At 44.3% G+C, this 22,254-nt stretch overlaps 2 protein-coding genes across 5 annotated transcripts in view; one reads left to right on the top strand and one right to left on the bottom strand.

Moving 5' to 3' along the window:
• The window catches only part of LOC142786809 (disintegrin and metalloproteinase domain-containing protein 10 homolog), a 209,325-nt gene that overhangs the window by 148,994 nt on the left and 38,077 nt on the right, over nucleotides 1–22,254 (bottom strand). For 2 of the 4 annotated variants that reach the window (XM_075884461.1, XM_075884463.1), the window contains one exon: nucleotides 6,624–7,628. The exons of the other annotated variants lie outside the window; for them this stretch is intronic. The gene's annotated coding sequence lies outside the window, so the exon portion shown is untranslated. Of the gene's footprint in view, nucleotides 1–6,623; nucleotides 7,629–22,254 lie in introns of those variants that run through there. 4 annotated transcript variants of the gene reach the window in all.
• The window catches only part of LOC142786773 (disintegrin and metalloproteinase domain-containing protein 10-like), a 32,565-nt gene that overhangs the window by 6,567 nt on the left and 3,744 nt on the right, over nucleotides 1–22,254 (top strand). The window contains exons 2-6 of the mRNA XM_075884415.1: nucleotides 7,516–7,678; nucleotides 12,262–12,383; nucleotides 13,938–14,194; nucleotides 19,798–20,196; nucleotides 21,936–22,122. Coding sequence (XP_075740530.1) covers nucleotides 7,516–7,678; nucleotides 12,262–12,383; nucleotides 13,938–14,194; nucleotides 19,798–20,196; nucleotides 21,936–22,122 — 1,128 coding nt within the window. The remainder of the gene's footprint in view (nucleotides 1–7,515; nucleotides 7,679–12,261; nucleotides 12,384–13,937; nucleotides 14,195–19,797; nucleotides 20,197–21,935; nucleotides 22,123–22,254) is intronic.

Raw genomic sequence — 22,254 nt, 5'->3', positions numbered from 1 at the left:
TTCTGCACTTTTTGCAAGTACAAAACACGCCTTATTCAGACGTTTGCGGCCGTAGAGCCACAGTCATATCGATGATTTTACGTGCCAAAACCAAGATGCGATTTTCGGGCACGCCGTGTTGGACACCTGTAGAAGTTTAGACAGCCCGATGCCCTCTATCGTGTAGTGGTATCGCCTAGTACATGCGTGGGTCTCTAACAGTTTGTCTTCATGAAAATGCTACCGCCGTAGCCGGAATGCAATCTGCTACTTTCGGTTCAGCAGCCGAGCACCGTAACGACTGAACCATCAAGGCGAAGAGCCATAGAACCATTGCTTTATAGCTCAGGAGACAAAACACATAACTGGAAATCTTAGAACTATTCTCACGCTTCGTATGATTCGCGCAGTGCAACGTCTGAACCACTCCGTCGCGTGGCACAAAAAAAGTAAACTAAGTTGATGCACAGCTCGCATCACTATTTGTACATGCCTGCTTCGTGCATAGCGTGTTACAAAGTACTAATAAATGTCTGCAGAGCACTGCGTTAGTCGAGCCAATTTTCAGTTGCATCGACAGCTGGGACATTATAACACAGCCTAGTTTCTCCTTCAGGTCGCGCTAGGTGTGTTTGCTGCGTGTATTATTTGCTTGAATTAAAATTCTCCAAAACATCCATCACGGTTTTCGTAATAAAAAATAAATTGCGAAGCGATCACGATAAAACAACCTCAGATATCATGATGAATGAAGCAGGCCTGGCTATAAACCATGCTTTGCAATAGCGTGATACATAGGTGTAAGTATATACTCAACAACGCAAGGTGGCGACCTGTAACACCTGCAAGAAGACATGAGTCAATAAATTGAGATTGTCAATTATTAGAAAACAAGTAAGGTCATACATACGAGGATGTGATACGTGTTAAATCATATGAACAAGGTCGCTCCAATTAAGAAGGGTTACAGCACATCACTATAACAATGTAGACTCAAGAAAGTTTTCTGCACATAAAGAATGTCAAATAAACACAACATACAGTTCGCATTTAAACCCATCTTTCAAGATCCAGTTGAAGCCAATATCTGCAATGTGTCTTCTACACTGTGCTATGAGAGGGCGCTCAAGAAATAAAACCCATCCGCACTGCGTGTAACTGTTAGGCAGTTTCCGCTGCCACGCTCTAAGCGCACTCGAGGGCAGCCTTTTACACTGCGGCTATATCTAATAGTCACGTGCTCAACATGGCTACATTCAAAATTATCAATATAAACTATGGCATAAACATCCAATGTTACAAATGTGATCACTTAATCTTTTTTAGAAAGTATGCCATGGAGCCACGCTGTGTAACACACGGACTGTACCAAAGAACGAACGTGGTACTTAGAGACGCTACACAACGATTCACTTCGAGATGAATTCAGAGCTGTCCAGAGGGCCCATGATGTGGCAGCAAGGCTTAACATGTACCTGTCCCAAAGTGGGAGCGGCCGCATGAGCCCTTGGCTTCAGGACCCAATAAAATTTTACCGTGTCATACCATACCATGCCATACCATTCCATACCATAACATAACATAACACGACATAATCTACGATGCCCTTTATTGGAATTTAAAGGCAACTAATTTAAGTGATTCTTTGCAGAAACGCTGTGTTTTGAAAGTATATTGTGCGGAGAAAGTGACCCAGCAGTGACGATGAGATGCTATTTCTGCAGCTATAAGTGAATGTATGGTTCAGCGTCCAGCCATGTGGATTCTGAGGGTTTTTTTTTTTTAGACTTGTATTTCACTATCCTGTTTCCCTCCTACTGCTTCGTACCCTCCTTACATGTAGGGTAGCAGTCCGGACATAGTTTAGCTGATCTTCTTGCTTTTGTTGTGCTCCTCACTTTATCTGCTCACACTATTGCAAGTTTGTTTGTTTTTTTCTAGTTCGTTGATTCGTTTTCCCAATTTTATCATGGTTTATAGACGCAATACCCTAGATCTTAATATTTCCCAACTCTTTAATTAACAGAGTGCCATTCCTGAAATTTCGAGTCTTTGCTTTTGGTAAATGTTATCTATTCATAACCAACGCGATCGATCATTTTTGCTTAATCTCGGCGTCTAATTTATATATCGCTCTAGGCATTTACTACCCTGAAGGTGACTACGTATGCTTCGGTGTGTTCTTTCATTTTCGTACAGGCTCTTGCAAATGCACAAAAGTATAACCCTTCCTCTGTGCCTGGTCGGAAATGAAGTTCACGACAACTGTCTCCTAGCTCGATTCAATCCGGCATCGCTCGCATCGCAGCTACCATCTCCGAAATACCAACGTTTTCCAAATTAAGAGCATACGGTCACCGAGAAATTCCCGCTTGTGGTTCTATTTAAATGTCCGGCACACCGACGGTACCCTTCGTAAAACGGGAACATATATCGAAGAGTAGACTTTTTCTGGCTGCATGCGCTATAGCTTGGAACGTGGAGAAGGGAGCCCGTAATAGTTGTGCCGCGTTAGTGACTAAGATAACGTATAAGACTGTATCATCTGAATTAAAAGCTTTCGATATCTCATATGTCTATGCACCTGGTCAAAAACAAGTAGCGTGGTATCTTTGAGCATTTTTAATTATTGTCAAAAAAGCGCAAGCGAAAGAAAAAATAGTATAAAGTTTTCACAACATTGCGACATTACAGCTGTTTAACTGTTGTGTTATACGCTTGAGTTGCGCTTTCTACGCACTAGTTAAAACTAGTCAGAATTTGTTGGCGTCTGCCGAAGAACTCAGGTTTCCGCTCCCAGGGTAGATGGCGACATATTTTTGCTAGGCATACTTACCATAGTGCCACGTTTTGTACAATCAAATTCTACTGGTAACAGCACAGGCGGCTAAGCGGCTACCATTCAGATGCATACAAAGTAAATAAGCGTGAATTAGTGTTTGACGCACTTCTGTCAGAAAAAAAATTACAATTGCACTGACTAACTCACTGACCCACTCACTCACTCACTCGCTGGAACAGTCATCTACCCCAGCCTTCTCACTTATACGCGCGTGCTCATACTATGTTGAAAAGAGGACGCGAGATATTTCTTAAGGAAAGTCCATGGTCGAGAGTACCAACAGAGCACGTAATGGTCACGTAAAGTACGTAGATGCATCTGAATCAAACGGCGTCCATGGCGCCCTCTCGAGGCCTGCGAAACACTGTGATAACGTCGGCCCAAAATGATGCCACTGCTCACCCGGTTTATAGGGCTTGGAGTGAGTTCAATACAGGCGATGCCCACTCAAGAGATTGGACTCATATTTTCACCACGATGAAGTACTTGTTTTTCTCCTGAGCAAAACGTCCACATTGACGATCCCCAGAAAATCGGGACGGGTGCGCAACGCGATATTGAATGTCCAACCCACGAAATTTGGGTAGGTAGGAAAAACTCTACGCTTACTACACGCTCGTAGATGAAAGCAAATACGCAACAAAATCAGGCAAAAGGACGAAGGCAAAAGAATTGATTATGAATAATAAAACATACCAAAATATTCTAAAATACAAGCCTGTATTGCGACGTAAACCCTCATGATAGCGTACGAGAACGCTTGCAGGCAACGCAATTAGGAAAAAACCTAAGAGAGCTGGAAAAACTCGACTGCGCACAATATAAGATAATTGCCTCACAGTGTAGCCTATAACCTGGTACTATATACCGGTCTTACTTAGAATATAAATCAATCTTCCCACCAGTGCGGTGAAGACTGGGGAAGCAGCGTAGGTAATGGCCTTCCCTTTCTCCATTTTCTCATCTTCCCTTTCGCTTTTTTTTCGTCTCTTTACTGTACTATACAGCACAACACATGCTATGATTATCCTCTCCCCTTCTGATTTTCCTTCTCTTCCTCCTCACTTCGCTTTTGCAGAAACAGGACGCGAGCTTGTGCCGAACGTAAAACCTGAAAGTGTCTATGTGTTTACATACGTGATGCACCCCTCCATTTGTCAAGTAGGGTCTCTCCGCCTCTCTCTCCCCTCCTCAGCTCGGCAAGTGAACTGTAGCACTGCCGATCCCATTCGAAGAGCGCTGGTGTTGACTTTTCCAGCAGTAAGGCATATTCCGGGCGAATGATCACCCTCGAATTTACTGGATAATGATGTATTCACAGTTATTACGTTGACCTACCTTATTGTGGGGATTAACTTTACTCATTTCCTGTCTTAACTTGTGGTCCTACTCAGCCTAAGATGTCCGCTTAGTAGTTATGAAAAGTAGTTATGAAAGCTGCATATAAATATATCATTTTAATTTATTTACAGTATTTCCGTACAGCTTTCTTGAAACAACATTTACATTTAATAGGCTAGCATAGCATCTCTGTTCATTTCCCTGTGTTCTCAGAGAACCTTTCGCCTCACATGTTTCACATACAGTGAAAGTTAGTAGTAGTGGGAGTAGTAGTAGTAGTAGTAGTAGTAGTAGTAGTAGTAGTAGTAGTAGTAGTAGCAGTAGTAGTATGTGAACAAAGAAAAAAGATGTTCTCTTCTTTTTCCGCATATTTCGTCACACTAGCCGAGTGCACACGAGAGCAAACAGACCATTGCGAACAATATTTCATAAATTCACTGAAATCTGAGCCATTTCCTTTCCCCTAACCCTCAGTGGGTATGGACCATACTTTACTGGCGTACAAAGGGAAGAGCGTGACTCGTGCGAACGCGTGTCACGCGCAAGGTCATTGCCAGAAGCTCCCGTGTTCCGTGCTTTCTGCCAGTCCTACATTCTGCAAGATGACGTGCTGGCGTCTTTCAATGCTTCTACTAATGTTCGGCAGCTTCTCGCAGACTGCTACCGAAGGTACGTGTATGACATAGTGATGTCTATGTTTATTAATTTCCGCAATGGTTTTGCTGAAGGTCTTATCACTTCATTCGATTGGCCAAGGTTCCTGGGCGCGTTTTTTCTGCCTATACGCTGTTCACTTTTGTGTATAGGTCTCTCATTGTCGTGTGTTTAAAAATGTGGTATGCCAAGTTTCAGTGAGCCGTGTAGTTTGGTTGCTGTAAGCCTCGTATTCCAGCCTATAGGCGTCTAGTTGTCCGTAGTATTCGCAACTTCCAGGTATCGTGGCACCGCTGAGTGGTGGCGGCCGAAATCTCTGTGGAAATTATTACACTTTTGAACCCGTTTCAAACGGCAGAGGCTTCAGCTTGTTTTCACGATTTCGGGCTCTTTTTTCAACGTCGTGAAAGGTCTCAATGTTACTGTAGCCCTTCGAGTTTCCCAAGTTAAAGAGAAAATAGAAAGAAAAAGAAAAAAATGACAGATCCCACGTACAGTGGGAATCGATGATATGCGAAGCACAAATGAGGGAGGGTGATGAGTCACTTTGAAATCAGTACAACGTTAGGAGGTGCAGGTAAAATATGCCGTAAATTACTTCTATGTCATGATTATCATGTTTGGACGTTTCATTTACCTTCGCCATCTATTAACGTCACCTGGTACCAACACTGTATATATGGAGCTAACGAAACGGCCACGACCGTGCTGTGACCATAGCATGTAATCATGTTTTACATGAAACGCCTATTATGAATATCCGGTTTGGACGTATCATTTACCTTCATCGTCCATTCATTTCCCGTGATACCAAATTTGGTACATATAGAGCTAGCGCAACAACGGCAAGCGCATCATGAAGGACCCGATACACTCCGACGCAACGTTCACGCACGCGAAGGTGTGGCGCTGCGACGCCACGCTAGCAAAACGCGGCACTTTATAGTATGACGCCAGGCGCAACCGGCGCAGCGAGCGTCCGTCAGCGCGGCCCAGTGTCAAGCGGCGCGAAATGCGACATGCTGCATTTCGCGCCAACGACGTTACTTAGAGAGCACCACGTCTGCCTCTCTTCAGGACGGAGAGACGCTGTGTGTGCTCAAACGTACATGCGTCAAAACAACGCAGCGCAGCGTGTGCCTGTGAGTGTATGGCATGCAAATCCACAATGAAGGACCGTGGGCAGATCCACTGTTTTCTACAAGGCGGATATTGGCGCCTGGTGTGGCATCGCCGGCGTGACGCCATAAAACGAACTCCGGAGCGCACGAGCACGGGCTCGCGCCGAAGTGTATTGGTGCCTTGAGTGTGGCGTGTATTAATGTTCTTACAAAACACTCATCTCATGATTATTATGTTTTCACCAGTCACATACCTTCGCCATCCATTCTCGTGACGTAATACCAAATTTTGGCATATGTGAAGGTAGCGAAATAGCCGCGGGCGCATCATGAGTGCGGGGCGTAGTCTCGTTGTGACAGGACCCGCATATCATGATTATCGTGTTTGCACCAGTACCATACCTTCGTCATCCATTCACGTCTCATATTACCGAAATTGGTTCATGAGAAGCTAGCGAAACAGCCGCGAGCGCGCCATGAGCATGACATGTAGTCATGTTGTTACATGACACGCATCTCATGATTATCATGTTTGCATCAGTCACATACTTTCGTCATCCATTCACGTTTCGTGATACCTAATTCGGTATATGCAAAGCCAGCGAAACGGCCTGGGTGGGTGGGTGAATGGATGGATGGGTGGATGGGTGGATGGATGGGTGGATGGATGGGTGGATGAATGGATAGGTGGGTGGGTGGGTGGATAGATGGGTGGGTGGACGGACGGACACATACGCTCTGAGTCACCGAAGTTTGCCAAGAAATGCTTCGCATTTAAAAGCCAACTGATTTCACTGCGAGCCTCGATGCTCACAGCCTATATACACCGGGAGGAAAATTAAATGTCCTGTTCAAATTAGTGCCCCAAAAAGCCATCAGGTGTTAATAGGATTAGTTTAGCAGATAAATAACCAAGGCCCGTGAATCTATGCACCAACAATTTTTTGGTATGAGAGCAGCAACTTCCAGGTCTGCAGTTATCGCGCTTAGTCCGCTTGCTCGATGCGTTCCGCTTCTAGAACAAATTGAAAGGACCGGTTTGAAAACGTTTATCGCATCATTACACATCTGAGGCGTATGCGAAGTGCTTCCATCACCTTCACATCTGCAGCAATTTGTGCAGCATTGCGCGTGATTACGTATAGCCAGCATTGTGAACAGTGTCTATGTGTGGGCGTTATTTACGATTTCGCGCATATTTATCTTTTCAATATGCTACCAGGCATTTATTTACTTAATATAGTATGTTAGCGCTCTCCTACTTTCTCAAAAACATACATCCAAGGTCCACTGAAGCGCAAAGAATTGCAGTCTTCGCCAAAAGTCTACTCTTCGCTACCGTCTCTTTCAGGGCGATCATCTCAATGACCACCATGTTGAATGTATAGTCGCGCCACCGATAGGTCGTGAAAGTTGCGAATTGCTACTGATGCTCGCGCCTCCATGTGTAGCTTGAATGTTTATCTTAATGACGTACATTAGTGGTGCACTGCCTTCATAGCTCACATGTTGCTTTGTCATGGCGTACCGCAGAACCTGACTTGGTTCTTTTGCTCACCGAATCACGCATGCATGCAGCCCGCCGTCTCAACCGTTTCGTGCGCCACTTCGAGCCCCTGTCGTACGAGCCACGAACGGTGCACCGAGGCCACGTACGCGTGCGACGATCACTTGGCGGCATCCAGCCACAGCTGCAACAGCAGAACCACCATGTTTATGTTCGCTTCCAGGGCTTCAATAGGCAAGTCTTTCACTGCACAAATTTGGAGCGTACATAGTAGTCCATTTCTGTCAGTTCAAGCAGTTGTGTAACTGGGCGGATTGTTTGCGTCTACTGTGCGTACTCTAAGGCTGCGAGACTATGAGCAACTTGCTTTTACTCATTCATTGCCTGTGTTCCTTCGGACATATAATTATGGTGGTAGTTTGTATGGCTTCTCTAACAAAATATATGTGTCAAGCAAGCAAGGAAATTGTAATATTTGCCTAAATTTGATTTTTTTTACCTGAAACGGCATAGCGGTTATAAAGCAAGCGTTTTAAGATTGAACTGTTGCATTATTTATTTATTTGTTTATTTATTTATTTATTTTTTTATCATACTGTTAACACTGACTTGAGGGTCATTACAGAAAGGGTGAAGAATTGAGTTGCACAAAATTAAATATTTGAAAAATCGTAAGATGAACTCTGTAACATATAGCATAATCATATAAGCAACACAGTTACATGCTTTTTCACTCAATATATTTACAACATGATCTCTATGACCAATGAAACATTTCAGGAAACACATACATGAACCCTGATAACTATACATTTTCAACAAAATGCTTATCAAGAGCAACTTCAAAATCACTCAAAGTTCTTCTTTGCTCCATATCATTCGGTAATTCATTCCACATGATAAAAGCATCAGGAAAGAAGGAAAATCGGAAGATATCTGTACGAGCATGTACTGGTTGTATAAATGTTGTGCATGTTGTTCTTGGAAACCTTTTGTAAGAATGCTTTAAATAATCATCCCTGTTTATTTTCAACCCGGCATGCAGGATCTGAAAAACAAGTTTCAACCTTTGTTTCCGCCTTCCTAATTCTGGCGATTCTAATTTACATTCTTTTAGCATTTCAGTAACAGAATCGCTTCTTCGATATTTGGAGCAGATAAAGCGAGCTGACATTCTCTGAATGCGTTCTAATTTATTTTTTAAGACCTTTTGGGGTGGGCTCCACACAGCGCTAGCGTATTCTAATCTCGGACGCACATACGTTTTGTAGGCAAGCAGCTTGACATCTTTTGTGGCTCAGCCTAACTTCCTTCGTAGGAAGCACAATTTTTGACATGCTGATTGACAGATGTCATCGACATGAGGACGCCAGCTCAACTTATCTGTTATAGTTACACCCAAGTATTTAAAATTACACACTTTCACCAGCATATTATCCCCAATGTTATATGCAAACGAAAGCACTTCCTTCTTTTTTGTAATGTGTATGTAAGTGGATTTTTTAATGTTAATTTCCATACCCCATTTCGAACACCATAAGTTTAGGGTTTGTAAGCACTGATTGATATTCACTTGATCTTCTCTGCATGATACCGGACAATAGATTAGGCAGTCATCTGCAAATAGCTTAATTTTTACTGGTGGTTGGACAACTGATGATATGATGAGTATGATGATGTGATGATGATATGATATGATGATGATGATGAGTAGGGGCCCAATTACAGATCCTTTAGGGACTCCCGAATACACCTCCCGATTCTCTGACATAGCATCTCCCACTCTAACTGCTTGTTGTCGATTGCTTAGATACGCTCTGATCCAACTGAGAACATTTTCACTAATACCGACATTGCGAAGCTTGAATAGCAGCTTACGGTGTGAAACTCTGTCGAACGTCTTTGAAAAATTGATACATATAACATCAATTTGCATACAAGCATCTACAGCTATACACAAGTCATGTATAGTTTCAACCAGTTGTGTGACTGTTGAAAGGCCACCGCGAAATCCATGCTGAAAAGGGCGTAATAATTCATTTTGTTCTAAAAATTGCTGAATAGTTTTGCCACTATATGTTCAAATAAATTACAACATACCGAAGTGAGTGAGACAGGCCTATAATATCAGTGTTGCAGCTCATAATTATATTACATCTGCGTGTGCACCAACCGCACTGTTTGGCCGAGAAAAATTACATGTCTCTGCCAATTAACAACAGCGACTAATGACATCTAAAGATGTTTCAGGCACAAACCTCATCTGATCAGCCATATAGCGTCAAAGGTTACTAAAATATCACCTAAAAACAGAATGCCGAGGTACATAAAAGCATGTACCGATGATTTGCCCTTGTTCTTTTGTTTGTGGTTGCTGTTGTGTAGCAACGTATCTGCTACGAGTATGAATGGTGGACTCGCTTGTAAGATTAACTAACGAATATGAAACGTGCATATTTGGGCAAATTGGCAGGACTGAATATTAACAACAGGGGAACAGACAAAAGGCTGATGCTGTTCTCCCATTCAGTTAATGAATACAAAATCCATTCTCGCATGAATTCACACGGTATAGGCGTGTTATGAAATCAACAACTTTGTGGCTGCATGGATGACATCCCTAGGGGACTCACATGCATTTTGTAATGTGTGTGTAAGTGGATTTTGTGTGTAAGTGTGTAAGTGTAAGTGGATGCAGTGGCGTAAATTGAATAAAATCACCAGGAGGGACACACACATGGTCATGACGGCCATATTGTTTTTCTTGCCATTTATGTAAAAATTACCACGTGTCATACACAAACATGGGTTTTTAACTCGCGTATTTTCATTGTGCTATTGGGTCTTCTCTGAAACCGATCAAGTGGTACTAGTAACTTCAGTAATCCCACCCAGCTAAATTAAGGCTTTTGAACACCGGTACATGCTATAAGAAAAAGAGGCATTGAAAAATCTGAATGCGCTAGACCTAACTGTCAAGCCATTCAGTTACATTTCACGTAAGTAACTTGCAAATGTTGTCACCTTACCCCAGGCTAAGCACAGGGAGGGGGGGGGGTAGAACTTTCCTGACTTACTTATGATTCACGCCACTGCTGAAATACCGCTAATCTAGTCGCAGACCCCCGCTGTAGTGGCGGAGGCAGAGATTTTTTATGGATTTAAGCGAAAGAGGTTTAGGCGAAAATTGCTCGAGTGTAATCTTTCACAGCTTCTCGGAAGCAGTGTCAAACCGGCATTTACCTAAAGGTTTTCTTAAAAACACAGCTTTTAAAAGTGATCCCTGATTAGAGATATGGCTCTCCTCTTCTGCTAATGTAGTTGCTAGCCTATTCGGTGAAAGTGCTTTATCAGTATCGCTTCCGCCGAAAGCGTTTTATCAGAACGGGTATTAGTAACACGACCTCGAATAAATTTGCCAAGGCTTTCGATATCTTCAGGGGACCAAGGAAAGAAGATTATATTTAAAGGGACACTAAGGTCAAATAACAATTCATGTCAGAGTGAAAGCTCAATATATGACAACCTCTAAAACGACAACATTATTACCAAACAGTTCTCTACTTACAGTGCAATCAAGGTAAATGCACAAAAACACATGTACCACAGTGGGACATTCTCAAAATTATTCTGATGATAGCAGACCAGCGTTTGCTTACGGATTGTAGCTGTGATGGCGAGTGTGGAACACTTTTTTCTGCCTGTTTAGCGTCACGTAGCACGTGAATTTATTACAAACTTTCTTTTTTTCATGGTCACTTTAATGTTTTATCATGCCTTTTAAAATATGGCGGAGACCTGTCTTCACTTTCTTGATGTAATTTCCACTCCAACGAACTCTTTCTGAACTTCCTTGATTTTTACTGAATATCGTTACTCATTACCGTCAGACCCGGTGTGCGTCTTCTGAAGCTGCTGAGTAATCAGGAACGCAACGTCCTTTATTGTTTGTTGCTTCTAATTGCGTCTGTCTTCACAGTCAAATGCAACACGATTATGGTGCCATCGTAAATATAACGATCGTTATGATACCACTGTATTTATGTTGTAGAAGTACAACAACAAACGATGGTTATTACCTAGAGGACATCCGGTTAGCAGTCTTCGTGTTGTTTTTCAGTATGCATTAAGAGTGGTGCCTTACCCTGGCTACAACTACAGCAGGCCACATACTAAATGATTTGCACTGAAGATAGAGCTCAGAAGTAGCGTATTAACTGCCTATTATGATTGTATCTGTTCAGCCAACAGACGCACCCTTAATAAAGTTTTCACTCTATCGAAGAATTATTCAAGTTAACAGCGTATAATAGCGATCAAGGCAATATATAAGCGGAATTGGTTGTTTCATTCCATAGTTCCACATAAAACAGTGTCACCACTCAGATCATTGCTATCGATTTTTTAGGTGAACATCTGCGTTTAATGAGAAATAATTAGAGTTCGGCAACTAATATACCACGTAACTCACTTGGACATGCAATGCATGTCGTTAGCATTTACGGAGATATTTCCGACAGTAGTGACCGCGACAGCTCCACGTATAGATGCGCCATGGTGGGGTACTCAGTTATACCAATTGTTTTATTTATTTTTTCTAAAGTGAGCGCCTTTCATTTGGGCGAGACAAATAAACTTATTACCAACCCTGAAAATGCACAAAGGAGTCGAAGAAACTTCTTGTTTTCGAAAACCACATACACAGTTTTATAAACGTGTTCTTTATTATATCACTGCTCACTGTGATCATACTGCGCGTTGATTAAGGTTCATTCTGTAACACTATCGGTCTTTGATCAAACAGCCTATCTTTGCAGGTTATTCCACCTGAAGTTGAGACCAGACACGGCCGTATTTGACAAGGACCTCGTCGTTGAAACTGCGACGTTCGGCAAGGTGAAGCCAGACATCGGTCACATCTACAGCGGCGAAGTCGTCGGTAAAATATTCCGTCTGTTTACATTACTGAAAATTGATGTGGCTGACGTATCTTTAACAGCTTCTAAAAAAAGTCACCTTCTTCCATTCGAGTATTCCTAACATGCCACGTATGTGTCTCTCTGTAGAGATAATAGGCGTAAACTTAAGGGTTTTTTTTAGGCAAAACATTATTGAGAATTAGAGGACAGTCGTGCATGCTAACGAAAGTGTTGGGGCTATTATTAAATGTAATTTTAGTGTGAATCTGAAGCAAGAAACACGGACAAAAAGATAACTTGCCGCCAGCAAGGACCGAATCTGCGACCTCCGAATAAAACCTCCAAAGCTCTCATCCCTCCGTTCACCGAAGTACGTCTAAACGTGGGAGCGTCAGTCAGCCACTGCCTTCAGTATATGGATTACGGCGAGTATGAGACACTTTTTTTTGCCTATTGCCGACACGTAGCATGTTATCTTATTACGAGCTGGCCGCTGACCAATAATCCCTCGCATGCTACCTGAAGGCAGTGGCAAAGCCAAGGGGGAGAGACCCACATCAGGTCCTTGCAGCATTCATTGCGAAATTCGCTTTCACTGTGGCCTATATAGCTGAAATGATCACTTCAAGGAACCCCGCCCCCCACAAAAAAAAATGAGGGAAAGTGCCCACTCCCCGATAAAAAGTCATGACTGTGCCCCTGCCTGAAAGTGGCAAGCCTGCCTAAACAGGACCTTGACTGTGTATGAAGGAGAGAGTGTCAATTTAACGGCTCGTATTTTTTATACACAATGATAATGAGAACTAACAGGCAACGCAGCAAAGAAAGTACGAGGATGTTATTAGTACTAACTCTAATGTTAATTCTTAAAGAGGGCCATCCACTCTATTTTGCAGTAATTATATCTACTGCTTATGGTCGTGGGAGCTACAACGGATAGTAAGATTATGAACCACCACACTGAAGGGAACCCTGATGGGATATAAAGCAGCAGATGTGCGCACGGCGTTCACATGGCTAAAACGGGCGTCAACGGGGGTGCTGGAAGAACAGTTTGAAGCGAAACTCGATGTAGCGTTTACTCGAGTATCATGTTTGTTATGTTTACGTCAAATAAAATGCTTTACGGGACCTCAATATATAGTTACAATATGGTCTATTTCATTCGAGCGTGAATGCCAGTATATTCCTGCATTTTATTGTACACATGTCAGATTTACAATGTTTCTTGCGTAAAAATATATATGAGTGTGTGTGTAAAGAGTTTCTTGTGGAATGTCTTGTGAATCCAGTACTGCCATTTAAGGGAACCTACGTCTTCGACAGACTTTTTTCTATGTGCGCCTTTCCTTATTATTTATTTATTTATTTATTTATTTGTTTGTTTATTTGCTTTCATGTCTTGTATGCTGATTCGCACCACTACAGAGTTTTTCCAATTTAACTTTCGCGTTTTGTGAAGCGTCTGAGACTTCCGCCTTAAAAATCCCGCTCACCTCGTATGAACAATAGTGCACACTAATACAAATCCTGATGGCTACAAGCAAAGCTCGGTCGATTATTTCATCTTCCAGGCGATCCCTCCAGTGGGGTGTATGGTGGCCTCCACAAAGGTGTCTTCGAAGGCTCAATTCAGTCCCGCTGGGGTCGCTTCTACGTCGAAGGGGCGCGCAAGTTCTTCGATCGCCGGATGCCTTTTCATTCGGTGATGTACGCCGCCGAAGACGCCGGCATCCCCCAGCAAGGGTGGTGCGGCGTCAACGGCGAGACCACGCGATGGATGCAGCAGCTGGCCGTTGCCTCAGAACGGGCACGGAACAGCGAGTTTAAGGTTGGGATTATTGATATGTATATTAGGGGCGAAGCACCTTCGGGTAGTAAAACGTCTGACCGTTGTCTTCGAGGCTGGCGTTGCCATTGTTCCTATTCGAAGCGCAGGGAAGAAACGTTAATTGTCCTCGATGACATACCGTGGCACCACCTACGTGATGACTTCACTTATAGGATGCTGGACTGGGTTGTCTGCTAGAACATCGCATTTCTTGCGCTTTTGTGTGGACACCGTGCGTGCTTCTCTTTGTTTTGAAGTTATTGCTTAAAGAAGGGGTAAGATATGATAAGGGCAAGAAAACTACAAATCGGGGCCCCCCAGTGACACTCTCGTGTCTAATTTACAACGTAAAATCGCGATTAATAACCAGTGCAGTCATGGGGGACAATGCAAGCAAGGCGAGCGCACGCATCCTATCTGTGAAGTCAGAAAGATCGCAGTGCTAGCCTCTTTAGTTGAGGCCTTCGTGGCCAATACTGTCCACTGAGCCATGGCCGGGCTAGAGGACCGGCTCTTTTACCCGGCCGTGACAGAGCGTACATAGAGTGCTCAGTCAAAAAAAGTAAAAGACCACACTCAACGAATGTTCACAACAAAATTAAAGGCTTTCTTCCAGAACCAAACAGAAGGCGACAGCACATTAAAAGCGGAAAAGTGGCAACGCCAACAAAATTTGAACAAAACGGAACATCTCTGAATGACCAAAGGTCATGAAAAGGTGGTAACCCACCAATCAAATCATATCACCGAACAAAAGATTAACGAGAACAAAGTAACAGACCACAATATGGTAAAAACACCTTCATTTAACAACTCATCCATCAAGGCATGTTACAGAAGAAAATGTTAACGATAAAAAAAGATACACATCATCTTTCCCTACAGGAAATCTTGATGGGATGCGAAAGCACCATAGGGGGGGTTGCGTGCGCATCTAGTCTCCGTTTTTCTAAGGCGACTTACGTGACGGTGGTTGTCAAAGCGTTTGAATTACTGCTTGCCGACGCTTACGTTTACGTTCGGCTTTCCGAACCTTCCCTTGCTCTGTGGCGGTGAGGCTGCAACTATAGCGCCGACTTTCGCAAGTACAGTATGATTGCGGACGCCGCTTAACGGACACTGCCGCGAGCATAAGATGCTTACGCATCTAAAGAAGGCCACAACACCGTAAAAACACCGACGAAGCGTATTTCATAACAAAATAAAAGGCTGTTAATCAGAACAAAATAGAAGGCCGTGATTCGTGGTCTGATTTCCACTGCTTCGTTTCATTATCAGCATTCATTTTGTAGATCTGCAGCAATTCTTAAACAGCGTAGCTATTCAACCATGATGTCAGGGTAGCCGTCGTTTGGAGAAAAGAATTTGGTCTAGAAATAACAGCAAGAAGGAAACAGTTGGGAGTGTATAGTGAACTATTACTTAACTGGGACGGAGAATCGCGCAAAAAACAAAAGAAATAAAAAACTTTGTCTCAACATTCAGGCTGCAGGAAAATGTATACACAAGCTAAACGCTGTTGCGGATCTTCAATATTTCTCTGCGGTAGGCTGCGATAGGGACAGCATAGCACTCTTCCGCAGTAGAGTATTCAGAGTCTCGACTTTGCCAAACAAAACCATGGAAGTGGTTTCGAGTGCGGTGCCAGTGCCATATGCTTCCCTTGTACGCCGATTCAAGTGTGTATGCCGGTGTATACTTTGTGGAGACGGAACTCGTCCGCATGAACTCCTGCACGAAATAATCATATTACGCACATGCTTCCCATCGCTGCAAAAAGTGATAGCTGCGGGGCATAATGAGCGTTGCATACAATTTGCTTTGTCTGTTCTGCTAGTCATTTGTAGGTGAAGAAAGTAGAAAGTTTCTGAGACGAACATAAGGAAAAGCGATTACGTGACCAACGCACAAATGAAGTATACAAAGTTTGAGGTACCCGCGATAGTGACAAGGCCTTCTCACACGGAAAAAAGCGCGCAGTGGAAATGTGCCCAAAAAGAAACAAAATATGCTAGCCACGTCTTGTTTTAGAGATCTTCGTGTAGAAAATCAATCAATGTCGTCTCTCATTTCCTCCGTATGAAAAATGGGGACAATTTTTTTTCAATAGTGGTTGCGCTTATGCAATGTGGTTATGAAGCTTTTGCTTTGTTACCCGGAAAAGTTGCCTACACTTACGTTCGTCCGCACCTTGTCCCCACCACCATTTGCTTGCCTGTTTTCATATGCAATGCTACGCACTTTTCTCGTGATTTCCCATAAACTGCTTGTAAATTTCTTGGGTCGCTTATTTAAAAATAACTTTATCACTTTTCTTTTAAAACAAACATTTATACTGAAATTCTTCTAACACATAGACCATGCCAGTGAGATTTTGACGCATTCTGTGCCCTAAATTTCACCGACAGCCGCACGTCCACTCAGTAAAACAACGGAGGTTTTTCGGAGTGGCGTTTAAGTATTCAAGAATGTGGAGGTTGGTATGCAACTTCTCCTTACTACAGGTAGATTTGCCGGGTCCAGAATGTTTTTCTGCGCAAGGGTACTAACAAGGTCTATTTAAATCGGTCACCAAAGCTCGGGCGAAAAGCGGTTTAGAAGCTATTGCCAGCAACATCAGCTTGGTCTTGTAAATAAAGCAGGGGTGGCGGGCACGAGCGCGACCCTGGGGCGCTGGCTCGTTCACTTGTTTCTCTGATCTTCGATGTAGCCAGACTATCTGATCCGAGTCTCCATCTTTGTTTCTGACACATCGTTGTGGTGCCGAAACCCGGGAAGAGATGCGGAAGAGGCTTCACGAAGAGAAGCTGTGTTTTCGCTGCGGCAAACGCAACCATTTCGCCAATGATTCCCGCACCGCCAGAACCCTGCAATGCCGCCGATGCACGGGACAACACCTGACATCTCTGTACGACATTAACAATGGCGTGCCAACAACACGTCGGTGCGACAAGATTCCACACCAGCGTCCACAACCGCTCCTTCTCGGGTGACGTCCGTCTCAACTATCGGCGCTACTTTGACGCCATACTGCTGCAGACTGGCAAAGCATGGGCTATTGCGCCGCCGAAAACAGTTCTGGTTCAGCTCCTGCTCAACACAGGAAGCCAGCGTTCGTTCATTCGGCAGGACGTGTCTCGAGATTTGAAATTTCCTGTTCGGGACGCTGAGCGCCTCACCTTGTTTACCTTCGGGCAAATGAAACGGCCCGCGACTTTCACCTGTGAACGCGTTGCGTTGACGTTGCGGAGCAAACACGGCAGCAACGAGAACACAATAGAAGCTCTGGCAATACCAGAAATCAGCCCGGTGACAAGTCCGCCAGCTGACGGTGAAATCGTAACCATGATGACACGGAAAGAGATACTCCCCGCCGGTGCACGTCCAGACGCGATGACGTTCCGCGAGGACGACGTAAGTGTACTAGTAGGATTGGACTTCTCCTGGGACGTTGCAACCGGATCTATAACAGGCCTGACCCCTCAGATAATGGCGTTGGAAACTCTTCTCGGATGGACCACTCAGGGTTATCTACACAACCAAACCCAAGGATCGGGCACGCGTGCAACCTCCCGCTTTATTGCTATCAAAGACGCCTCTGAACGCGATGCCGCCTTGGAGGCGGGAATCACCAACTTCTGGCTACTCGACTCTCTCGGCAATCAGGATGACCCTGACGGCAGCCAAGGCAACAGCGTGGCCCGCGAACTTTTCGAAAGGAGAATTTTTAAAATAGGAGAACGCTACAAAGTTCCTCTCCTTATTCATGAGACAAGTTTAGACAATGCGCAGAACAATAACATTCTTGCCAAAAGCGGTTCCTGATGCACATACGCCGCTTTTGACAGCAACCAGATCTTTTGGCTTGTTATGACGACACCATCAAGCCATACTTTAACGACTACAATGCGTAACGAGTCCCGGACGAAGATCTCACACCCAAGCCCAACACGTACTACATGTCTAATCATGAGGTAATTCGTTGAGATGCCGCCACCATCAAGCTGTGGGTCGTCTTCGACGCGTCATCTCACGCTCCCGATCAACCATCCCTGAACAACGTGCTCATAAAGGGGCCTAAGAAGACGCCGACTTACTTAAGCTGCTCCTTAGCTTCAAAATGTATCCAATCATCATTGCGGCTGACATCAAGAAGGCTTACCTTCAGATTAGCATTCACCTAGACGACAGGGATGCACTGCGCTTCCTATGGGTCGATCATCTTCCGACCGAACATGACCCGTTTCCACCAATCGTCCACAGGCGAATGAACCGCGTGCCCTTCGTCGCCAAATCCAGTCCAAATTTCTGCTCGCAGAGACGTTGCATCACCACTTCCGACGCTCCGAAAATCGATTCCCCGAAACAGTGGAGTGTCTCAGACAGTCGTTCTACGTCGAGAATTTAGAGGTTGGGGTGGACAACCTGCAGATGGCCCAACAAATTTACTCAGAAGCAAAGACCATCCTAGCAGACGCCGGTATGGAGATTCGTAAGTGGGCATCAAACACCTCCTGCTAAGAGAACATTTCCGAACAGTTCCGAACCAGCTGTCCTAATATACATCTGAGTCTGTGAGCTCGTCGACAGAGCTCGACGTTTGGAATCGGGTTTAGAAAAAAAATTGATGATTTAGAGCGTGGTGAACTCTATGATGGGAGAGTTACGCTTCAGATATGTGTTCAAAAATGTTTTTAGCGATTTAGAGTACGATCTACTCTACTGTGAGAGAGCATAAAGCCGTCTCGTGGACTTCGTGACACTTGATGCGACCTTGGGTGCTTCAGGGCGATGTGTTTACAAAAAGTGTGTAAAGATTGAGAGTACTCGGTACTCCACAACAGGAGAGCATAAAGCCGTAATAACCGAACAAAAGAAGAAACTTTTTCTACAAAACAGCAGGGTTGCAAAGGTGCCCTGGAACGTACACGTATATGCCCTCAGTGGTGAACAAGTCACGTACGTATTTGTATGCGCAGTTTTTTAACAAAACTGGCCCTCTCTTGACCGTAGGTTTGCTGGCGATGAGCCATTTCTTATATGAAAGTATGATCTACGTTGCCACACTTTCTTGTCACAATTGACTGTTGTATTTCAGTGTCTCACGCATGAGCGTCATCGTTACACCCGTCAAGGAGGAAGAAAAAAATTACGAAGAGCCATTGTGCAATGTGACAGGCAGAGAGGAAGAATTCGCTTGCCCTCCATTTTTCCTATCAGGAAAGGGCTCCTAACTTTTTATTTCGATTTTTGTTTATATTGAGTTTAAGGAATATCCGGCGTCTCTGGCAACTCGAGACCGTTTAGAAGGTTAAACGCACTGAACGAATATTTTGTGTTCATGATATTATTGTATGCATCTTCCTGTACGGTGGCAAGCTTCCCGATTGATTGACTAGGTTTGATTGATTGATTGATTGACTAGATTTGGTTGGTTGGTTGAATAATTATTTATTTATTTATTTATTTATTTATTGATTGCTTGTTTGATTGATTGATTGATTGATTGATTGATTGATTGATTGATTGATTGATTGATTGATTGATTGATTGATTGATTGATTGATTGATTGATTGATTGATTGATTGATTGGAACTCGCAGTCTTCGAAAGCGAAACGCCACAGCGGTGACCACCTAGAGCGCTGGATTGGCCGGCGCCCCCTAGAGCACCAAGAACAGTCCGAGGGCTCTTACTACGATGGCGATGTCTACGACGACGGTGACGTCGACGACATGCAAGCGGGGAAAGGCTACACGGACCGGAGGCGCCAGTGGAAAGCTGGCGGACGACCACGGCGAACGTACCGCGTTTGCGGTCTCTACGTCCACATTGACCACCTGCTGTACCGCCAGTTCGCCAAGATCGACAACGACGCTGTGCGCACGCGCGAGCGCCTTTCGACCCTCATCGCCGGTCTCACGGCAAGAGCTTCTGACATCTTTCGGCACACAGACTTCAGCGGTGTCGAGGATGTCAGGTTCAGCGTGCACAAGATCAAGGCGAGTGAAAGGGACGATGCCTCAGAGAAAAGAACTTTTTTTTTTCTCAAATTAGTGAAACAGTTGTCCACAGTACTATAACCATCACGCTTGACTCGCTTAGTAAGCGAGAGAACGCGCAAAAAGGAAATTCAGGTGATGACGCCCCCTTCAAGTTCCCGCACCAAATGTTCCGACGTCATAGATTTTGACAGCATTTCCTAGGTCCTACGTAATTTCTAACGGGTAAAACTGAACGCATGCTGACCTTTTGGTGACTCATAGACAAAGCATACTAAGTTTCAGGAAGTTTTGTCGAACCAGTGTTTCCAAAATACAATAAATACTCTTTGAACTACACAACACGGCGTGCAGCGATATTGGCGCGAAATTTCGATATATTTCAACCTTTATTCCCTTCTGTAATAATAAACCAGTGACGGTGATAGTAGCGACTTTAGAGGTCTTAGAGTACAATTTTACAAGCGGAATCACTGTTTCAGTGAAGTTTCTCTTTAAAGCACGTTGATCCAAATCTGTGGTCAAACTGCTGTTATGCGCGAGTTTGTCCATTAGATTGCCACCAGAAGATGCTGAGGAAGACATTTCAATAAAGACTAATTGTAAAAGCGCTCGTGTGCTTACAATGAAATGCAGGTGAGATCAGGGGTTGTCAAAAAGCACTTAGAATGCGTTCTTAACGGTGATTCTGACTGCGGGGCTTCAGGTCTTTGAACTCCATGAACCAATAAAGTGACTTCGCCCCGCCGCCGTGGCCTATTGGCTAAGGTACTTGGCTGATGACCCGCAGGTCGTGGGATCGAGTCGCAACTGCAGCGACTGCATTTTCGGTGGCGGCGAAAATATTGTGGGCGCGTGTGCTCAGATTTGGGTGCACGTTAAAGAACCCCACGTGGTCGAAATTTCCGGAGCCTTCCGCTATAGCGTCCCTCATAATCATATGGTGGTTTTAGGACGTTAAACCCCACATATCATCATTTGTGTGCCCGCTCACTATTCTTCGCCTTTTCGGGAATACCAGACTTTTCACTGGGCTATGCGAGACAGTCGCACGTAATGATTCTCGTGTAGGGTGCACGTTACTTTGCAAGTCCCGCGTACTCGAACATGTTTCTTGTGCTTCCCGATGACTTACGCAGCATAACGGAAGAAGCTCAGCAGCGGACAAGGTATAATTCCCTCTTTATAATGTTAACGCATCCGAACGCCACGCTGCAGCGTGGGAGCGTCGGTATCTCCCGAGAATTTGTATAGTTTATTGTAGGTGAGATCTTAGAACGCGTTACAGGAAGCACTCGATGCTGTCAGGCCGCTACTCTCCTTAAGTGAATGACTTTTAAGGGGAAAAGAAGGAGGGGGGGGGGCGTTATTTATGCCAACTTGCGAAACATTCTCACCAAAACTACTTTGCAGAAAGGAGGAAGGCTTACAGGATAGAGCGCAGCTGTATGGTGCTTATTTCCACGGCACCAATATTGAAAGAAATGGTGGTTGCCGTGCACACCGTCATGGAACTGTGACAAGAATATATAACACAATCTCGAACTCAAGATAAACAAGTGGTTGTCTACGCTTTGTCATGTCTCCCTTTTTCCTGGTCACGCACAAAGGCTAGATTGTTTACACTTCCAGCAGGAACGCCCTCCAGCGAGACATGACCGTGCAAACTACTGACATCGTCAATATTTAGCACAAAGCGCAGCAACATATAAGCCTCAAAACGGGACGTTTTCGCGCAGATCAACGATACGACCAGTTGCCCCAGCAGAAAGAACCCATTCTGCCTGGACAAAATGGACCCATCCTTATTCCTGCTGACGGCGGCTAAGTCCGCCAACTACGACGAGTACTGCCTATCATATACGTGGACATACCGCGACTTCGATTCGGGCGTTCTCGGCCTCGCCTACGTGGGAAATTCGACAAGTGAGTGATGCCTTCCATCGAAGTAAACGCTGCTATGCGACGATATTAGTGAGTTCCTTTTGTTTATTTCGTTGTTGGAGTGCGACTGCAGCTTGAGAACGCAAATCCTAGGGTCTAAAAAAGCAATAATGT

This window comes from Rhipicephalus microplus, unplaced genomic scaffold (genome assembly GCF_043290135.1).
Source record: "Rhipicephalus microplus isolate Deutch F79 unplaced genomic scaffold, USDA_Rmic scaffold_32, whole genome shotgun sequence".
NCBI classification, from domain to species: domain Eukaryota; kingdom Metazoa; phylum Arthropoda; class Arachnida; order Ixodida; family Ixodidae; genus Rhipicephalus; species Rhipicephalus microplus.
The sequence above is the reverse complement of the archived record's forward strand: the minus strand, read 5'-3'. Positions and strand labels throughout refer to the sequence as shown.